The 19,651-nt window shown below is 39.3% G+C and overlaps 4 protein-coding genes across 4 annotated transcripts; 1 reads left to right on the top strand and 3 right to left on the bottom strand.

Annotated features, from left to right (window-relative positions):
* Positions 1 to 5,938: 5,938 nt before the first annotated feature.
* On the bottom strand, positions 5,939 to 8,444 carry LOC108978119 (U3 small nucleolar RNA-associated protein 4 homolog). Its single transcript, XM_018948244.1, has 4 exons — positions 8,228 to 8,444; positions 7,292 to 8,165; positions 6,214 to 7,233; positions 5,939 to 6,138 (listed from the first exon to the last, which is right to left on the bottom strand). Exons 1-4 carry the CDS (start codon positions 8,350 to 8,352, stop codon positions 6,019 to 6,021), a joined length of 2,139 nt encoding a protein of 712 aa, XP_018803789.1. The 5' UTR covers positions 8,353 to 8,444; the 3' UTR covers positions 5,939 to 6,018.
* Positions 8,445 to 8,766: 322 nt separating this feature from the next.
* On the top strand, positions 8,767 to 10,630 carry LOC108978115 (protein disulfide-isomerase TMX3). Its single transcript, XM_018948241.1, has 3 exons — positions 8,767 to 9,047; positions 9,106 to 9,986; positions 10,050 to 10,630. The coding sequence occupies exons 1-3, from the start codon at positions 8,987 to 8,989 to the stop codon at positions 10,434 to 10,436; spliced, it is 1,329 nt and encodes a 442-aa protein (XP_018803786.1). The 5' UTR covers positions 8,767 to 8,986; the 3' UTR covers positions 10,437 to 10,630.
* Positions 10,631 to 10,752: 122 nt separating this feature from the next.
* LOC108978116 (programmed cell death protein 5) lies at positions 10,753 to 11,916 on the bottom strand. Its single transcript, XM_018948242.1, has 3 exons — positions 11,749 to 11,916; positions 11,350 to 11,470; positions 10,753 to 11,292 (listed from the first exon to the last, which is right to left on the bottom strand). The coding sequence occupies exons 1-3, from the start codon at positions 11,809 to 11,811 to the stop codon at positions 11,069 to 11,071; spliced, it is 408 nt and encodes a 135-aa protein (XP_018803787.1). The 5' UTR covers positions 11,812 to 11,916; the 3' UTR covers positions 10,753 to 11,068.
* A 296-nt stretch (positions 11,917 to 12,212) lies between these two features.
* Positions 12,213 to 17,633, bottom strand: LOC108978157 (tectonin beta-propeller repeat-containing protein). Its single transcript, XM_018948302.1, has 9 exons — positions 17,270 to 17,633; positions 16,503 to 16,998; positions 16,282 to 16,446; positions 14,361 to 16,207; positions 14,144 to 14,290; positions 13,958 to 14,071; positions 12,925 to 13,892; positions 12,542 to 12,864; positions 12,213 to 12,462 (listed from the first exon to the last, which is right to left on the bottom strand). Exons 2-9 carry the CDS (start codon positions 16,989 to 16,991, stop codon positions 12,424 to 12,426), a joined length of 4,092 nt encoding a protein of 1,363 aa, XP_018803847.1. The 5' UTR covers positions 16,992 to 16,998; positions 17,270 to 17,633; the 3' UTR covers positions 12,213 to 12,423.
* Positions 17,634 to 19,651: the final 2,018 nt, after the last annotated feature.

The following is a 19,651-nucleotide window of genomic DNA, read 5'->3' as shown; positions in this document are numbered from 1 at the left end:
TTTTTTAATTTCATCTCAAGTTACGTATACGTCGTGGCACCTTCAATGATTATTTAGCCATAATGGTACAAGTGAGTACTTTAATCGTTTTATTCTGCAGTGAAATTGATATCCCATATCTCTGGAAGCATAAGTATCAAATTTAATCTGTATCACCAAATCAAATCTCCCGACAAGATGAGTTGGTATCTGGAGCATAAATCTTGACGAGTTGGGTTTCGTCGGGCGATACGTAATTCTCCTCTGTTTGACCGTGAGGAAGGAGAACATAGTAGATTATTCTCTTCCTGACCATCCGCTACAGAAATGAATCGATTTGATTGCGATTTGGCAGTGATTCGCAGATGAAAATTCGGTCCAAAAGGTTCGTGTGGCTTTCTTTTTTTCTAGCCTTATTTAATGATAGTCAGACTCGGCGACCTTTATTATATTATCGATAATTTCGACAATTGGTCTTCCAGAGTGTGATATATCTTTGACTTCACTATTTCTAGAACCCATCATGGAATACTGAAGACCCCAACAAGGCGCATAATGATGACTCTTACAGTATTAGGGTTTGCGTTTCGGCCTTAACCAAGAAAAACTTTAAAATAGTATGTTCCTCTTTGACGCTGGCAATCGCACAACTGTCTGGCATGTCGAACCCTTAGGTGGCACTAAACTAAATTGATAAATTAATTATTGTATAAGTGAAGTTTATACTACAGATGCTTTGAATATCAGCAACCGAACATTTCGGCAATCTCTATGCATTTCGTATACACATTTCGACGCGCCCGCCCCATTTGTCCCAACTTGCTCTCCGGCACCCATGTAGTACGCGCGTAATTCACTAATTTGCGAACCAATTAAATGAGCATTTGTGCCGCCCGCTGGAAATACGCAAAAGTTCGCCGCAGTCAAAGCAGCCGCAGAACTTTTACTGTACCGCTATTTGGGTTTACGTAGTACACCACACAGTTACCGCGCCTAAGAGTATGCTTTGCAAATGGAAGACAATTCGAGCAGCGCCAGAAAAGTTGAAACTCTATTTTTCACAAGAAATGTCTTGCTCCGGCGGATGATGCTCGGCAACAACAATGAAAATGGCAGCATAGTCATTAGTGTAGGTCTACAGTCACCGTTACGTGGCCCGCCAACAACGCACGTCTTGACGTTGTTGATTGTGTTTTCAGCGCGGTCTCATAGTTTCCCATGAGTTGGCAGTCAAAGTAAAAAGTTCCTCCTCACAGTTAAGTCTGTCCCTCTTTCCTCGCCCGTTACTAGACTATCGCGTCTGTTGCGGCTGGCAGTGCTGCATTTGACGTGCGCCAAAGTTTAAATTCATTTTTCATTTGCTGTCGCCTTTGGCGTTGTCGCTGCCAACAGAAAAAGCGTCGCTCTCCACTAACGCTGCGCTCTTCTACCAGCATCTCTACGTTTGTTCGCAGCAGACGCTTTAAAAAACCAAACAATCACTGCAATCCACCAAAATATTTTTGATTGAATGCCAAAAACTTTTACTTTTGTGCAAATGCATTAGTCTCGCGCAAATGTGAGTGCAGTAGGGTGGCAACCCAGTAAACGAAAGATGTGGAATTTTAAACGAGCTCTAAACCTTGATAAAACTTTTATTTTATTATTCAATATAGTTATCTTCGAGCCTCAGCTTCGACGACCGCCTCTTCATTCGACGAAATTTTCTTACCAGCGAACATTCTTTTGAGCAAATAGCCGCTGGTGCCAGATCCATAGAATGTTGTGGATTCCGCATCCACAATTAAAAACTCATTTCATGAAATTGTGCCGTCGTTTTCACTGACATGTACAAGGTACATTGACTTGGTGAAAGATCACTTTATTTTTCGGCGATTTCGTCGTTCGAGCGGTCCAATAACGCTATGAAACAGTCGTCATTCTCTTTTAAAGATAAAAATTATTCCACGCGCATCCCAAAGCACAGTTCACTCGGATGACTGTCGATTGGTCTTCGGAGTGAAATGACGGAGCCATGTTTCATTACTTGTCAGATATCGACGCAAAAATTTGGTTTTATCAAATGGTCGTTGTTTTTAATGAAAAATAAGCTCGCGCGGAACCCACCACGTACAAAGCTTTCACATGTCCAAATATTCATTCCCAATATTTCCAAAACGTTATTTGATATCTTAAGAGTCTCAGCTCTCTCGAACAACTTCACTCTACGGTCATCCGAAATTATTTTGAGGACTATTTTTATATTTTCGTCCCATTTAAACTGAGAAGACCACTTTTCAACTGTTGGGTTTCCTGGTGCAGTGTCCAAATAATATTGATCAATTCTAACTTTGGCTTCAACAGTATTTTATCCTCCAAAAAGTAATGCTTTATGAACACACTGTAATTTTTAGGTTAGGATGGGCCAACAATTTTAGTTTACTGGGTGCCGACGCTCCTCCATTGTGTAGCGCAAAACCGGAAACGGAAATGCATGAGTGCATTGACAGCCGACTTTAAATCGCTTCATACCTCAGGATGTCTAGGTCGGTGTGCGTACGCAAAAGAATAATGATTTGTCGGTGCAACTTTTTCGTTGGAAAGGAAAAATAAATAACTACGAATTGCTGACAACTGTTTGAGGTCAAAATGTGCAAAGTTTGGTGGATTAAAATAATTGCCAGCAAAAGGCAGAAATAAACCAACTCTTAATCTTTACTACGATGCAAAATAAAGTTGAAAATTTATACAGAAGTACTATTGTACTGAGACAAGATGAAGTCATTAAATTGAACTAATTGAGGCCAAAGGGAGGGCGAACATTGCCACATCATCCAAGCCAATAATTTAGAGTAATAACTACTCTAACAGTAAATCGCTTCGATTAGAGCTTATGAAGCCTGAAAAATAATATACAAACGCTAGTCAAACCAGGTCTCTGACGTTTTCTACGGGCAAACTTAAAATAGTAACAACTATTCAGACTATAATGAATATTCTTTCAGTAAACCAGTTTCCCAAGGAAAAATGGAATGTGTGAAAAAGGCATGAGAATCAATTGCAAGCTGGCTAATAGTAAATGAAAATTGAGTGAGGCCACTATACTCGTATAGCGAGTGTGTGAATAATATATAAATCGCCGTGTTATCGCTTGGTAAAAATACCTCAAAACGACCTTCTCGTTTTCCTTGCACCGAGTTGAACTTTCAGCATCAACCCACCTTGGCGTTTCTTTCTTTCAAATAAATAGCGGATAAAAAAGAGGAAATGAAGAAAAATCTATTTAATGTTAAAAAATGTGCCGCCACCACCGCGGTAAATGAAGGGAGGAACGTGCAGCGAAACTATAAATAAAAATTCACGAAAAGCCATTGTTTTCCTTGGCCGGCGAGTGCAGGACGCGCCGAACACCTAGCGATGCAATGCAACATGTGAAATGTTGCACCATCCGAACAATGTAACAGGGGCAGCAACTCAGTTGCAATAGCTATGCACTAGCCGTCGCAGTAATGTTGCATGCCACACAAGCAAACTTTTGTACATTTGCCAAATTGCCGTGTAAATCTTTCACAGTTCAGGCAATAAATAAACCAAATAAATTTGTCACAATTCGTTGCCGAGACAAATGGGGAGACGCGCGACTGTTTGGTGTATGCACACACACATGTGCGCGGATTTGCATTCACGCATGTGTGTGCGTATATGTGTACTGATTAGTTGTCACAGCCACGACGAATGGTTGCATTTTATTTTAATATAAAAAATAAGAATAAACAAATAAACCGACCTGCTTATGTTGTTGTTGTGTCTCGCCAGAAGATCGTCTCGTTGATATGTTGCGCGATGCCATTAGCGTCAAGCTGTCTGCAGCACATGCGACGGCGGCGGCCACAAATTTATGTATTGCTGCAATAACAACAACAATAACAAGGCGTATTTAAAAATGAACTAAAACATGCTTCTGATTTTTATAAACGGAAAGCAGACTGTTATTATGTCGAAAATTTTCTTACGGGTTATATGTGTATGCGAGTGTGAATTCCAGTATTTTTATCCATCTTACCACTTTACGAGATGTTGCATTGATTTTTCTAATTTTGGGAGTGCAGATGGCTAAGCAATGAAATAATGATCAGCCCATCCAGTCAAGGGCACTTTCCATCTGAGGCAGAGGCTTGCCGTCGCAAAGCTACAATGTAAACACAGACGGAACCCTTTATTCCATTGCCTTTATTAGTTAACAAGTTTTACCAACTTATTTCATTCGAATACATTTGTTAGAACAATGATTTTTTGAAATTATGATTTCTAATTTTTAACAAATATTTACACACACGAAGACGGAAATTGACAGAAAACGATCATTGTGGCGCGAAAGCGCAATAACACCCAGAGTTGTATGCGGCAATTTGAATGAAGGCGAATTCAACGTATATTCGCCTCGATTTAAACGAATTTAAAATTTTTCTATTGTGAATATTGCACAGAAAAATGTTTACTTCCGATTCGGAAACACGCAATCATAAGCAATTATAACTTAAAGATCAGAAGAATATTTGAATATGTCCGAAATAATATTCAGCATAATTAACAAGTAAATTTTTACAACATTTTTCTATTGTTTCGAGTACATGAAAGATAAAAAAGGTCTTGATGAAGTAAATAATAGTAATTCTGACAGAAATAATGTTCCACTGGATTTTTATATATTATAACGTATTATGTAAGAAAATATAAATTTTCGATATTTGGTAGTATATAAAATATAGAGAGAATATAATACATAAGTACATACGTACATATATGATGTAACACCCATATTCATTGCACTTCAATCATTTATTTCTAAAATATCTATTTATAAATTAGCGGCGAAAAAGATATTGTGAATTATTCATGTTTTTGGAGATCAATGCAACTCTGCAATTCGCCGCCAAACCTTAGTTGTCAGTTTCCGTTTAAACAAGTTCTAAAATTGGTGATTGAAAAATAATATTTATTTTTTCATAAAATAATTTTTTGTGTATATTATATATACATATGTTGTTATGTATGTTGTGTGAGTTTATAATGTGTTACATAAGTAAATGAATTTGATCCCACAATGTTGGCTATTATAATAATATACCTCAGTGAATACACATATGCACATATGCAAATGAAAAATTGAATGAGGAGTGCTTTGCTCCGGCGCAAATGATTGCGATTTTAATTTACTGTTACTAGTGATCAAAAGCCATTTTGAAGGCATAGCTCGCAATGCCAGATGCGAGCATACAATACGGGTGAGTAAATTACTACCGACCACTTTATACTGTTGTATAAGGAACTTTTATTAGCATTAGCTTTATAAGGCGTAGAAAAACATACTAACTAGCTTTCTATAGCCTGATCTCACATTCTATAATTTCCATAAATCCATTTTTCCACATATTCTTGTATGTGGCAGTCAGTGAAGGCAAAATAGTTATTTGCATATATGTAAACGATTGTGCAACGCCGTCATAGTAACGCTAAAGGGCTTATTTTTAGCGTGCATTCATGCAATTCACATGCGCGATGACGTTCCTCTGCCTTCAATCCTTATTTTCTTTTGTCTGTTAGTACTTTTGCAACTTTGTTAGGGGATGGTTATTGTTGCTGTCACATTTTGTTTGGCATGCGCGTGGCGGTCTAGACTTTGACTAGACGTGTTTAACCAAAAAAGCAACGATGCAATCACAACAAAAAATAGTTGATAGTGGTGATAGTTGAAAGGAAGCTTTCATAGTCGAAAATTTTCGCATGCACAGAAATACAACAAGTGTCGTCATGAAAAGTTGCAAAATGACAGCACTCATTGGAACACAAACACAGCAAAACCATTCATATTGCACAAAGCTGTGCTTGTTTAGGGTATCAAAGAGAGGAGTATCACAATTAACCATAATTTTAAATATATACATACATATATTTTTTATTTTAAATTTAATTTGTAGCCTTAACAATACACTATTATTAAAACAATATTAATTTCTTACAATAAGAAATCAAAAATTTCACCTTTATGTACACTTTACACTAAGCAGTGCCGAATTTCTTTTGCTTAAAAGCGTCCGGTAATTGTTCAATTAATGTGACAGGATTGACACCGACTGCGACCAATTCATCCGTACTGAGCCAACTGAGCGATATTAGGTGCTATGTGCATAAATTGAAAAGAAAAGAAAGTTTTCATTAATTAATTTATACGAAAAATGTCTCCAGTTCATTTACCTCATAAGATTTTTTAAACTTCAAGCGGAGGCCGCTTACTTTACTGTCACTCACAGCACGCTTCAATTTCTTTCCAACCATCTTGCCCGTTGGTTCCGAAGCGTCATTATCGTATTCGGTTTCGCCATTCGTGTCCGCAACTTTCTCCAGCACATATAAATACGTATCGTTATGCAGTACAATATTTTTGGAATTGCGGCTATCCAATAACATATTTGAAACGCAATGCGTTTCGGCATTCTCGACAAAATACTCTCGTTCCGAACACGTAAAACACATTTCTTCTAGATCATATTCAATTATTTTCCCATCAGAGAAGGCTGCCACTAGCCTGGGTTCGTGCGCATGAATTGCTAAAGCCGTTGTAATGGCCGAGTAACGCGGCATGTTGAGATGATGTTTGAAATGTTTACCCTCAAATATTCTCCATACCGCAATGGTGCGATCTGCACCTGCTGCTACTATGTATGTACCACATTCCGATACGGCGAATATATTTACAACGTCTTTTATGTGTTTACTTGTTTCAATGCTTTCAACGAAGTCTAGGTCAGTGCTGCCATTTTTAACTATTGAAAATATGTTTATTTGACGGGTAGTAGGTTGTAAAAGGAAAAGGCGTTTCGAATCGCTGCTGAATATTATGTGGGAGGCAGTTACAAACTGCTCTGGCAGGCCTCTGACGCGGGCAAGTTGTGTGTCATTTTTCCCTGAAACTGATGGTAGAAACCGGAAAAGTCTGATACTCTTTTGGGTCGAGTAGCATAACCACTGACCGTCAGGGGAGATGGTGGCACAAATAATTGGTTCATCATTTTTGCTTCTGAATTCCAATAGTTTCTCCGGTGGGGTATTCAAAGCAAGCATCCTGTGCTCTTTTGATTTTTGTTCTTTTTCATTTTTCTTTGGTGCTACTAGCTGTGGTCTGCCGCCCGTAGAACCAAGACGCCACACTTCAAAATAATTTGTATAACGAAGTAGTAACAGGCGATTTTTATTTGATACGGCAACGCATGGATTCTAAGAAATAACTTCAAAAGTGTCAAATGTAATTAGGTATTTCAATTTTGATTCTTACCTTAAGGAATGGACCATACTTAGATATTGTGGAACTACGTTTTGAAGCCGAGGATATTCCTAAATAACCATCCATACCACCAGAGAAAATACGGTCACCTGCACATACGAGCGCTTTCACATCATTATCGTGTACACTTCTCTGCAGATATTTTACCCAGCAATAATACTCCATTTCCTCACGCTTAATTTTTGTTTTGGCATATATTCTGATTATTGGTTCAATTCCTGAGCACATTAGCAAATTTTCTTCTTCATTTACAGCTACCGCCAGTACATCTGCCTTTAGCACTTGATGTGATTCCAAATGTGTTGCTAGCTTACCATCCCAAACTGAGACTTGACCACGTGAATCACCCGAAATAATTGTGAAATCACTTAGCACTTGTAATGACCAAACAATCACCTCTTTTTTCTTTTCCACCCGCGAAATTGTCATTTTATGCAACGCATGGCCACTCTTCACATCCCAAATTCGTATTGCACCCAATGAACCAGTTACCAGAAATTCGCCGGTACGATCAAATTTACAACACAACACACGACCTTCTTGCTTATCAAATAGTTGTTTGTATTGCATTTGATCGCTGTCTATGTCAAATATATTGATGTAACCCTCTTCTGTCCCGACGGCCAACTCTGTTCCGGTGGAGTTTACATCAATGCACCATATGGCATTTCCAGTTACGAACTGCTTACGTCGGGGCCTCAGCAATAGTAAATCCCATTCTACCAATTCGCCAGTAAGTCCAACTGAGAATAAACGCTCACCAGCCCAAACCATACCCTCTACGGAGTTTCCAGGCGATTTTGGTATAGCTTTTTCTAAATAGGAGGCATGTTGCATATCCCAAATTTCAATAGATCCATCATTTCTAATAATAATAAGAAAATATTCAAATCGCAATGCACCTTTTCAAAATGTGGTTATATTCACCTAGATATTGCTAACTTGTGCCAAACCTTGTTATAAGCCATACTTTGTATAGATCGCGGCGTGAGATTATAAAAACGCACATTATGTGTTTTTGTGCGCCCGACTTGAGCATTTCCTCCATTCATCTTTTATTTTCAACGAATTCTTTCTATTTTAAAAATTAAATCTAAAATTAAATGCGGTTGAAATGATAAACAAAATGTCACACGTGCACTCACATCGGGAACGATTGGAAAGAAACAGTATGACAGTTGGCATATCCCCAGAGGTGTATTGTTGGAAAAAGATATTTATTATGTAGAATCTGGTTACTTAAATTTTTCCATGTTTCAGTTTAAATTAATATTATAAAAATGTTATATTATGCCAAATGTTTTAAACGAATTATTTATATACACAATTAGCAGACACATAAAATTATGCTTATCTAAACTCATGTAATGCTAAGTTCTTGAAAAAATTAAAACCGAATACCCACAGAGTATTGCAAAACTAGGAAGATGTCAAATCTCATTTGACAGCTGCAAGAGTTTTCATTTTGTATATCCCATAGTACTTCAACTGATTTTCACGCATATATTTTAGATTAATGGATAAAACTAATTGAATTAGTAATTAATCAACTTAGCATTTTATAAATCACATGATATATAATTATCAATATGGCGCAATAAGTGTATTTATACTCTATTAAAATTGGTTCCTAATATTTGGTATCACTGTAATAATTATAAACAAATCCATAAATAACTTACGACAATGCTTTGGTTTTACACAAACCGTGCTGAGAGGAGTACTTTGCTATGGAAGCCGCTATTTAGTAAGTTTCGCTCTCTATGGCTAGAAAAATATCAATTTTTTGTTTGACAATTTTTAAGTGCTGCTTGCCGTTTTCGCAACTCCCCTTACTCATGCCGCCAATGTTGAAGCTGCGCGTGTGCTTGATTTGAGCGACCGTTTTCTGGAAGTATACAATCAAGGCCAATGGCTGGTCATGTTTTATGCGCCCTGGTGTGGTTATTGTAAACGTGCAGAACCCATTTTCGGGCAGGTTGCACAGGAATTACATGGATTGAGTATCCGTGTAGGAAAAGTAGATTGCACTCGCTTCCCACATGTGGCACGTGAGATGGAGGTTCGTGCCTATCCAACCATAATGTTCATAAAAGGAAGCGCAAAGTATATATATAAAGGCGATCGCGTCAAAGAGGAGTTAGTTGACTATGCGCTGCGCATGAGCGGTCCTCCGGTACAATTGGTGACTCGAGCCGAAAGTATCGATATGCTTAAGGGCTCACATACAATATTCTTCATTTTTATTGGCCAGCAGGAGGGTGTGATGTGGGAATCATATTATGCAGCAGCGGAAAACTATCAAGAACACGGATTCTTCTACGCAACCACACCGGATTTAGCAGCACAGCATTTCGAATTTGAACACTTGCCTGCTGTAGTTGTTTACAAAGAAGAGCAACACCACTTATATCCACTTGCACATGTAGCCCACGAAATGGATGTGTCGGAGATTAACGACACTATACATCATTGGGTGAATGTCGAAAGATTTGTAACATTCCCAAAAATTACCCGTTTCAATATGAATCAATTAATGAAAACGAAAAAATATTTAGTTGTGGCAGTTGTAGAAGAAGATAAATTGAATCAAGTTGCTACACATGAGTTAGAATTCCGTGATATGGTCGAAGGTGTTATACGTAAGCATCGAGATAGGTACCATGATAAATTTCAATTCGCCTGGGTAACTCTTTTATGGATTAACATCTATGCAATATGTAATGAAAACATGTTTATTTATTATTAGATTGGTGATCCTGGCATAGCGCATTCCATCGTACTGGATATGCCGCCCACACCTCATTTGTTTGTGATTAACTCTACCACTCAAGAACATTACATTCCAGACGATGAACCACTTAAAATGACACCTCAAGCTCTTCATGTCTTCCTCGAATCCATTCACAACGAAAGTGCTACTCCACTTGGTGGTGACACTCTTTTGGTGCGTGTCCGGCGTGCAATATTCGAGGTCAGGAAAGGTTTAAGTGATATGTGGAAGGGCAATCCCGTACTTACGACTGTTATCTTGGGCTTACCCTGTGGCTTTTTATCGCTTATTTTATATTCCGCCTTCTGTGGCGATTGCTTTGTGGCATCGGATGAAGACGATGATCACGAGAAAACCGAGTAAACTTTGTGCAGTATGCTGTGTCATATGCTTTAGAGTGTTTTGGAACAATGTTTATTGCTTTTATTTATATTTCTAGTCTAATTGTATCGGTTTATAGTATAATTTGTGGCTGTCATATATATTAACTTATGGATACTTAGTTGATGCCCAAACAACGTCATTTAAAATAAATCTGTGTAGTGTGTATGGACGAGCATTTTTGAAGTAATCAGTTGGATCAAAATTAGGATCATTTGAGATAATTATATTTCATTCATCATAGCGGTCATTCCATATTTATATATTTTATATTTCGTCTTAATTAAAATAATTCACAAAAGTTTTATTTAAGTTTATTCTTTCTATGTTTCTAGCATTATACGTAATAGAGGTTAGCATTAGGACAAGTAAATTTCTCAGCAATTTTTAAATGTTAGTGAAAGCAGAAATAAATAGACTTTACGGCACCTTTCAAATCGTATTGTGCTTTAAAAAATGCCTAAATATTAAATTAATTAGCTTAAACAAATTTTGTAAACGTCGTATGGTCGCAAGTGTGCTACTGCTCTATGAAAGTTCTGCATTTTACAAAATAAGTATTTGTTACTATCTGGCATCGCAGATTCCTTCATTCTTTTGTCGAAAGCGTACAATCAGCAGCCATAGTCATCATCGTCATCTGAATCTATGGCAGCACGCCTTCTGTCATATTTAACTGTTGATTTACTTTGTGGCATTTGAGCGTTTATGCTCTCCAATATACTGACAAATTGCGCATCATCAAGCTTACCGCGCACTTGCCCCATTTGGGCCATGCGTATCACCATATTTTCAAACATTTGGGCCTTTTCCGGTTTGCTGATTTTTAAAGTATTTACTGTAAACAAAAAATAATAATAGAATGTGTAAAGAATGTTGAAAATAATATGCATACGTCGTGCGCGTGCCTGTTGGTCTAACACTTGCGAAAGTATGGAGTGCTTCATTTCCTCTTGTTGGCGCATTTGCTCCTGTTGGGCCTGTTGTTTTTCGGCATTGTTACCATCACTGCTACCCTAAAAATTAACAAAAGAAATCATGAATTAATAATAGATAAGGCAAGGAAGTTGTTCATTTAGCATAACAAATGTTACGAAATGATAGCTGACAAGCTTTTCCCCGTTATAAAATTGTGTTACTTCCGTTTAGGTAGATCAAAGTCAAAAGGATAGTTGTCTTTTCATATTTTCATAATATATTTTTAGTATATAATTTGATCTTCCCCGTAATCCCTGCGCCAATTGCCGGCACCTGTTTCAATGACCCTAAGCTTTTTGGTCACAGAAATACTCACGTATTGTTGCTGTAATTGAGCCATACGCTCAGCACGCAAGGCGTCTAAATCATTATCTGCCATTATTTTTTATATTAATTATTGTTTATTATTTCCTTATAACAAAATATTAGAGGAAAAATCCACACGAGTAAAACTGTAATAATTCTTCTGATTGGGTTAGTCACTTTTGACATTCATGAGAGCTGCCAACCTTCCATAAATTGTATGTTACTAATTGAAACGAACCGGTTTGGAAACGAAACAAATACAAATTTTAACAATTATTTTTTTTAAATTGTATCTTATCTATTTTTTAAATTTTTTTTTTTTTAATATTGGTGTTGAAAGTACCGACTTACCTTCCCTTTTTTTAGCAAAATAAAAATCCGAGTTTTTAGTTTATATAATTAGCAAATACTTTATATGTAAGGAAATACATAAATTTAAATACAAAACAATACTTTATTAAAGCTTAGATTAGAATGAAGCTGCAATGGAATGGTTAAGTTACATATAATATATATAAGCTGGGAAAAAATGCGCTCGAATGACTTACAGGCAATATAACAAAAGATAATGATTAATTAAAAAAAAAAATGATTTAATTGAACAAAAATTTGAAAGTAAAGAAATTATTGGAACACTGAATCTTTGGGAATAGTTACACATTAAAGGAATGACTTTCCAAAATTATTAAGAGAAGCTCTCTGCAGATATATGCTGCCATTGGCCCTGAAAGAAACAATAAAGTCAAGAGGTAATATTTTTGTGCATCCTCTATTCCCATAGATAATAGAAAAGCTGTACAAACCGGTATGCCCAGATTCCATCCTGCACCGGCGGGATTCTCTTTTGTAATGCCACAGCGTTGGCAAACGACACCATTCAGTGCAATCGCCCAGACCTCGGCGCCCACTGAAACCGACTTAAAGCCGATATGAGTTTCCGTATGTGGCGGAATATTCGGCATATTCGGCAAGAACTGCCAATGTGAGCCCTCGGGGAACGTTTTAGTGATCTCTTTGCGCACAGCCAACCGGTTGTGGTTGTCAAGTGCCCAAATGCCCGCACGCCCCACAGCAACCGTACGGAATGTTACACCCGAAGGCGCTTCCACCATTTGCCAAGCGTCACCTGTGTCGAATATTGCAAATATAACATGTACTTTGCATAATTTTCAACATGCTTACATACCTAATGGATTGTGCCTTGTAATGCCATAACGGAAATAAATCATGCCATTCCTTCCGACAGTCCACACTTGCCCAGACGGGCCCACACTAATTCCAATCAACGGTTGCTCGCTCGGTATATGCTCCCAACTTTCACCGCGTGGATTTAGCTGCGTTACACCATGTCGTATTAGCACATCGCCATTGGATGCCACTGCCCAAGCGCATACCGGCAAATCTTCCCAATCACCTAAACTATTGGCACTATCCACATCGTTGTCGAACACTTGCAAAGCGGCATCTAAAATCTTTGAATGACTCAACTCTTGCCATGGGCCGCTACTGGTTAGACGGCACTTTTTCAACCAACGGCGACGACGTACGCAATCAGTGATTTTTTTCTGAGCGTGGTATGTGGCTGGAAAGTCAATTGCATATTGCCAACCTTCTTTATCAGCACCTCCGGGTATATTATAGTCTACCATCCAATCCGTTATCCATTCACAGTGTGTGGATAAGAGTTTCGTGTGCTCTTTGCTACGTCTTTGGCGTCCACTAGCATCGCTCCACAAGTGCCTATCGGTGGGTAGACTCTTCGTAGTGAAGCCGCTAATGGGGTTCCAGCGTTGATTCTCGTACACATAGTAAGTGTGCGTATCGACCATATTGTTAATTTTCCCAGTGCCACCCTCAAGCCCTTTCAGAAACTGGCCACCCCAACCGCCGTTATATACCCAGGCAGTGTTGTCGCACGAAATTCCCCACACGACGCCGGCAGAACATGTAAATACACGCTTAATGTGACCACCTATTTGGCGCCAATACATCTCCTGCATGGAGATTATCAACGTAGGACAACGATAGACGATATGAAAGAGCTTTACACGCCCACTAACGTAGAGGCAGGTGACGGCGGCCGGATCTGTACGGTATTTGTAGTCGGCGAAGTGTGTGTTGTTCACAAACAACTGGTAATGCTTCTCCAAAACTCTGCATACAAAATGCAGCAAAATGTAGAAAAAGTCAATGAAAAGTTTATAACGGTATGTGCTTACTTGATGCGTAATGTGAATGTGGCGCCGGGCGCGAACACCATGTTGTCATTGCGTATTTCATCCAGCCATTCGGAGTCGTTCATACTGTTAAGCACTATGGTGCGCTCATTGAATCTAAAAGCAACGGAATTAAATTAAAAATTGCCACTGCACACACCCAATCATGAAATAATAAATACGCCTTACCTTGGATTTATGTGCATTGCAATCACACGGAATTTTTCCACTTTGGGACGCGTCTTTATGTTTGGATGACACTGCAAATCAAAGCGTATTTGATCAGCATCATCGTAGACACAACCAGATATCTCCAGTTCCGTGCCAAAGGGCATGCTTAAAAAAACGAAACAAAAAAAAAAAAAAAGTAAATAATTATTGGGGAAAAAACTAGAAGTGCACCGACCCATTGGAGAGTGTATTGTAGTAAGGCGTTTCCATTGTGTTTACATCAAATTTCTGCACATAACAATTTCGCTCCTTATCCAGCTGGTTCGCTTTCATATTGAGTGGATCGAAAACAAAGACTTCTCCAAGTTCGCTGGTGATCCAAATAGCGTTGTTTGCCGGTTTGCCCAGCACCTCATTGATCTGACAGCAAACCGAACTGAGGTGAGAAAGCCAATCCTCCATTTCGGCGTCACTGGAGAATTGCAACTTGATCGGTGAACAGTTGGCTGGTAGGCGTGGTGCGTGCAAGGCAATACGCGGTGCACTTGGCTCACTGCAGCATTGCACGCACGTGATGTTGGCGAGCGAAAATTGGATTTTTGTAGTGACGCCATCGGGATTGAGCACTGTGAAGGTACCCGAATCGGAATCGGTGCTGGTGTTGCCAGCATCTGCACTAGTATTAGCGCCGGTTGCACCACTTACCCATTCCAATTCTATTAAACAGTCTTCGAATTCACCACCGGGACGTTGATAACGTGCTTCGGCCGATTTAATCCATGAAGTTAATTCGACGGATTTCTCGTATTTTTCTGGATGTTTCAATTTTTTCAGCAACTCCTTTTGTTTTTGCAGTTTCTCAATAATATCCTTGCGCCATACGGCATCCACGTCCACTTTACCATTGGCAGACGCTTGTTCATTAAACCAGTTTGGCGTATTCGTCGGATCGACACACACAGCGCCTGCTGCCACACAACTCCACATCACCTCGCATTCGGTCCAAAACTGTGAGCCAGCGTGATCTTCATCCTCGCCTAGAAATGCATCTGAACCGTGATGTGTTGAATCCGACTCGAATACCGCTGAATCGCTTTCAGGGTGTGCCTCAGTGCCGACAATTGAGCCAACGCTACGCACAGGCGACCACGCACGTGGATTCTTGAGCTGCGTTTCAAAGTGTTTGCCTGATATTTCGGTCACCACCTCTGTTGCGGGTGCGCTGCATGCGTGGGTGGCATGTTCACGCATAGCCGAGGTACGCTTCTTGTGGCGCTCATTCAAATTTAAGCTACCGATATTAGGTGGTGAATCGGTTGAGTATTTCCAAATGTCACCTTTGAGTCGCGCCTGTGCAGCTGCCGCTCCTGCTGTGCTGCTATTCGTGGAGGCCGGACTGGCCGGCATATTTTCAATTGGTGCACATGTCTCCACTACGCCTTTCTCCTTATCCTTGCTATAAAGGTTTGAGAAACTCTGATGTTTTGAACCAGGCGTGGAACCGCTGCCACTACGGCGCGACACAATCGACATTGAGCTGGAAGTGCGACTTATCTGCATGGAACACTGTATTTGGCGCCACTGTTTGCCTGTCGGATCGGAAGCGGACACACCTGAGCGAAAGTATAGCGTGCGATCTGCTGAACCGACGGCGAAAACTTGATCATTAGGCGCCACCGAGATTGAAGATATATTGACAATCAACTCCACCCAGCCGCTGCCGATAGCGGCGTCTTCGCTTATGCCAGCTGCCTCGCCTTTGACGCCGCGTCGGAACCATACGTGGCTGTCGTTAGTTACACACCAGACAGAGTCGGTACCCACAGACACCTGAGTAATTTTTAGATTACCTGCAGCATCGTTGCTGCTGACTGGTGGTTTAACGTCCAACCAGGCTTCACCCGAAAGATTCTCGCGCGTAACTCCGGTACGTACAATGGCACGTCCATTATAGAGCACAGCCCATACGAGACCCGTCGGACCGACACTAATTTGCGCCAGTTCACAACCCGGTGGTGTGTTTATAGCATTCCATCGGAGACCCTCCGGAGCAGAAGTGTTGACACCCGTGCGAAACATTGCCTGATTGCACCAAAAAGTAAAAACAATAACTATTTGTAGAATTTTTAAAATCACAACGGGTAAAATAAACACACCCTTCCATGCGCTGTAATAGCCCACACGATCATTGTGCCCGAAGCGGCGTTTGGCACGTTTGTTCCGCCTACACATACATCGATGAACGGTTCTTGTGTGGGGTCTTTATGTAATGGCGCTACCGCACACCAACTATTCAGGGCACTATAACGTCGGAAACGTACCTAAAAATTAATATTCTTAGTAACAAAATTATTAGGCTTTCAATTCATCAACTCACCCATTTCCTCCGTCGCACATATGAGTTCCATGAATTCTTCACCGAATATGTAGCAGGAAAATCTAACGCATACATCCAACCTTCTTCGTTCAACTGCTGACCATCCATATCTAGATCCAAATGCCATTCCCCATCCCACTGCCAGGCCATTGAAGGCAATCTTATCTTGTCGATATTACGTTCTACACTGCCATCAACTGAAGAATACTTGTAGCGATCGGTAGGTAATAGCTTTTTTGAAAATCCTTCAATAGGAAGCCAACGCTCGTTTTCGTAGGACTCTTCTTTGACGCGTATTGGCACATCCAAGCCATACACATATACATACACCTGTCGATCACCGCCAATAGCCCAGACAAAGTGCGGTACTGCCGCGATCTTCTTGAACTCCAAACCCAGATAGGGAAATTCACGCCAAGCCGCTGAATTTGTTGACAGCGTGTAGACACGACCTTCGCTATTGGTGGCGAATAGCAACGAGCTGGGCATGTTGACGCTAAATGATAATTTATATTAATACATGCTTACATATGTACAAAAAGTTCAACAGATCTGGTTTCAACTGGGAATCAAATTTATACGAATAATCAAACAAAGCGATTATTTAACGAATAGAATGTGCAACGCGTGTTCTCAGTTTGGTACAAAATCGATGTAACGTTGTTATAGACATTGCGACTTTTCTAAACACAAAAATTGTTCATTGGGACGCCAACTTTTGCAGTGACAGCAACATTCAAAGAAAACATAACGTTGTCTTTTCTTACCTTCTTTTAAATATATTATTTTATCAAAAAATATATTCTTTGTCCCAGCAAATTCGCAGTACTGCAAACAATAATTTATTTACTTTCACGCTTCCCGTCTAATTTCGCATTTTTCCACTGTTCTTTTAAAAATGTTTAAATTAATTGGTAATTTATCAAGCACTTGGTATTGCAGATCCTTTTAATTTTTTGGTCCACTTTAAAGTGATTCACAGTCTCCCATTCCTACCGTCGAAAATTTGCAAGCATGGTACACTTCTACCGTGTTTGCAATAATTGTATACTCCTTTGTACCGATTTTGCCTTTGACCAGCTGATAGTACTGTTGTTTACATTTTGCGAAGAATGTGAAAGGAAAGACTAAAACTGAAAACGCCAATGTTGCATTAAAGGAATAGTGAAAGCACAACCTATAGAAATCGTCCATTTATTTATCGATTATTTCAGCAATTTCTAATCAGTCGAAATCGTTATGAGATGTTTTCACGTTATTGGTAGTTCAATTACTTTCGACACTGCTTTTATACTTCCATGCTTTATTTTTTCAAGAGTTGGCGATTTAAATGGTAACTATTTTTCCAAATCATTTATTGAATCTAAATTTCTTCGGTGGAAGTTATGTCTTTAAATATGTATTTATGTTTGTAAATATGTATATGATACTCATGGTGAGGCAAAGGTCAAATTTATTCAAATACACGTTTGTTGTATTTCCACAATGGCTTACCGGGATGTGGAGGGGGAGTCCATACGTTTACATGGTAAACAGCGAGTTCAATATCCTTCAGCGCAAACAAATTAAATGCCGATTTGTGTTATAAACAAACCAATCAATAAAAATTCGGTATGCAACAAATGGCCACCTGGAAATTAAGGGGGGGAGTAAAATAGCCAGTATGTATAACGAGTTGAGATTTAATCATTCATGCTGGTAGATCTTTGATGTTGTACTAAAATTTTATAAATATCGGCATAGCGATTATAGAAACGTTGGATTTGGAAAACTTATGAGAAAGTTGGTGTGGAAAGAAATGACTTTATCAAGCTCTCGAAAGGCCTCTTGAAGATGTCAAAAAGTGATCCCACCTTTAGTCCTAATCTAAATAAATAATCTAAAGAAATTTAAAGTTTTTGCCGATTGAACGGACAATAAATACATTTCATAAATTGGAGGTCCGTTTGAAAGAAGGGATCGACCTCAGGAAGCAATGCAAGTCCCTTAAAAGTATATATATATACAATGATCAGCGTCACGAACCAAGTTAATTTAGACATGTCCGTCTATTCATTCTTCTGTCTGTCCGTCCGCCCATCCGTCGTTATATATTCGAATTAGTCTTCCAGTTTTTTGATATCGATCTGAAATTTGGCACCGCCTTTTCCTCTCAAAGAAGCTGCTCACTTGTCGGTATCGCCGATATCGGGCCGCCATACAAAATTGAGCGATCCGAATAAAGGGGCTGTATGGAAAGAGTTTTCTTTTGGCGAGATGACTTCACAAAGTTTGGCATGGGTTATTGGCTAAGGAAATGATGCGATCTCCGAAGAAATTGTTAAGGGCATGACAGATTCGATTAACATTTTTTCTTGTTGTTTTTGCAAAATGTATCGCTCAATTGTGGCGAGCACTGTACATTCTGTCCATGCTGGACATACTCAAGTCATAACACCTGTCAGTCAAGAAGTATTACTTTAAGTGTGAAATAAACAATATGTGGACAAACTCGAAACTCTTGAAGCAGGAAAAAAAGTTAAATGCTAGCAATACTTTCATCGAAAAGCTTATTTACTTGCGCAACGGCAACGCAACAATAGCTTATTTTCAGCTAACTGTTGGTCAGAAAATCCGAGTACACACTCATCCCACTCAGCTGTGCGTGTCGATTGCTCTCCGGCGCTGCGTTAGCCCTTGCTTGCCACTTGATGCATGCGTTTTGCGACACAAAAGAAACATGTGCATGTGTGTATATCTCACCAAAACGGTTTTTACTGGCCTGAACTATTAGCTGACACGTATGTACCGTTGTTTCGTTGTTTCGTTGTTACAACAGTCTCAAGTGTTTCTCGGCTTTTCATGTTCCCCCCCTGACCTTCAAGGTCGGTCATTATAGCTTAGCTGGCGTTGAATGTATTTGAAGCAAACTACCGTAACATAAGGCATCAACGTTTGTAGGCTATTTTAAGATTCTTTGTTGAATGCACTTAAATTTAATGCACCTTTATTTTGCCAGCTCAAAACCGAGTGAATTTAAGAATATACGAATATTTATGCTTTGTGTGCTCTCTTAGCGTATATACAGAGTATTTAAGTGGTTGAATGCGCCAGAGTGGAAAACTGGGAGAGCTCTGATCTCTGGCTAGGAGTTTGGATAACAAAGTAGG

This window comes from Bactrocera latifrons, unplaced genomic scaffold, assembly GCF_001853355.1.
Source record: "Bactrocera latifrons isolate USDA-ARS-PBARC rearing strain unplaced genomic scaffold, ASM185335v1 scaffold_118, whole genome shotgun sequence".
Taxonomy (NCBI): Eukaryota; Metazoa; Arthropoda; class Insecta; order Diptera; family Tephritidae; genus Bactrocera; species Bactrocera latifrons.
Note: the sequence above shows the minus strand (reverse complement) of the source record. Positions and strands in the feature narration are given on the sequence as shown.

Excerpts from the sequence above, each read along its gene's own strand:
- LOC108978157 (XM_018948302.1), bottom strand. The coding sequence starts at position 16,991 with ATGCCCAGCTCGTTGCTATTCGCCACCAATAGCGAAGGTCGTGTCTAC. Across the intron at positions 14,291-14,360 it reads TACAATACACTCTCCAATGG|CATGCCCTTTGGCACGGAAC; the intron begins GTCGGTGCACTT and ends CGTTTTTTTAAG. Across the intron at positions 12,463-12,541 it reads GATGGAATCTGGGCATACCG|GGCCAATGGCAGCATATATC; the intron begins GTTTGTACAGCT and ends TGTTTCTTTCAG.
- LOC108978116 (XM_018948242.1), bottom strand. The coding sequence starts at position 11,811 with ATGGCAGATAATGATTTAGACGCCTTGCGTGCTGAGCGTATGGCTCAA. Across the intron at positions 11,471-11,748 it reads CTCAATTACAGCAACAATAC|GGTAGCAGTGATGGTAACAA; the intron begins GTGAGTATTTCT and ends GTTAATTTTTAG. Across the intron at positions 11,293-11,349 it reads CCAACAGGCACGCGCACGAC|TAAATACTTTAAAAATCAGC; the intron begins GTATGCATATTA and ends TTTTGTTTACAG.
- LOC108978119 (XM_018948244.1), bottom strand. The coding sequence starts at position 8,352 with ATGAATGGAGGAAATGCTCAAGTCGGGCGCACAAAAACACATAATGTG. Across the intron at positions 7,234-7,291 it reads AGTATGGTCCATTCCTTAAG|AATCCATGCGTTGCCGTATC; the intron begins GTAAGAATCAAA and ends GTTATTTCTTAG. Across the intron at positions 6,139-6,213 it reads AGTTTAAAAAATCTTATGAG|CACCTAATATCGCTCAGTTG; the intron begins GTAAATGAACTG and ends TTATGCACATAG.
- LOC108978115 (XM_018948241.1), top strand. The coding sequence starts at position 8,987 with ATGCTTTGGTTTTACACAAACCGTGCTGAGAGGAGTACTTTGCTATGG. Across the intron at positions 9,048-9,105 it reads GCTATGGAAGCCGCTATTTA|TGCTGCTTGCCGTTTTCGCA; the intron begins GTAAGTTTCGCT and ends ACAATTTTTAAG. Across the intron at positions 9,987-10,049 it reads ATAAATTTCAATTCGCCTGG|ATTGGTGATCCTGGCATAGC; the intron begins GTAACTCTTTTA and ends ATTTATTATTAG.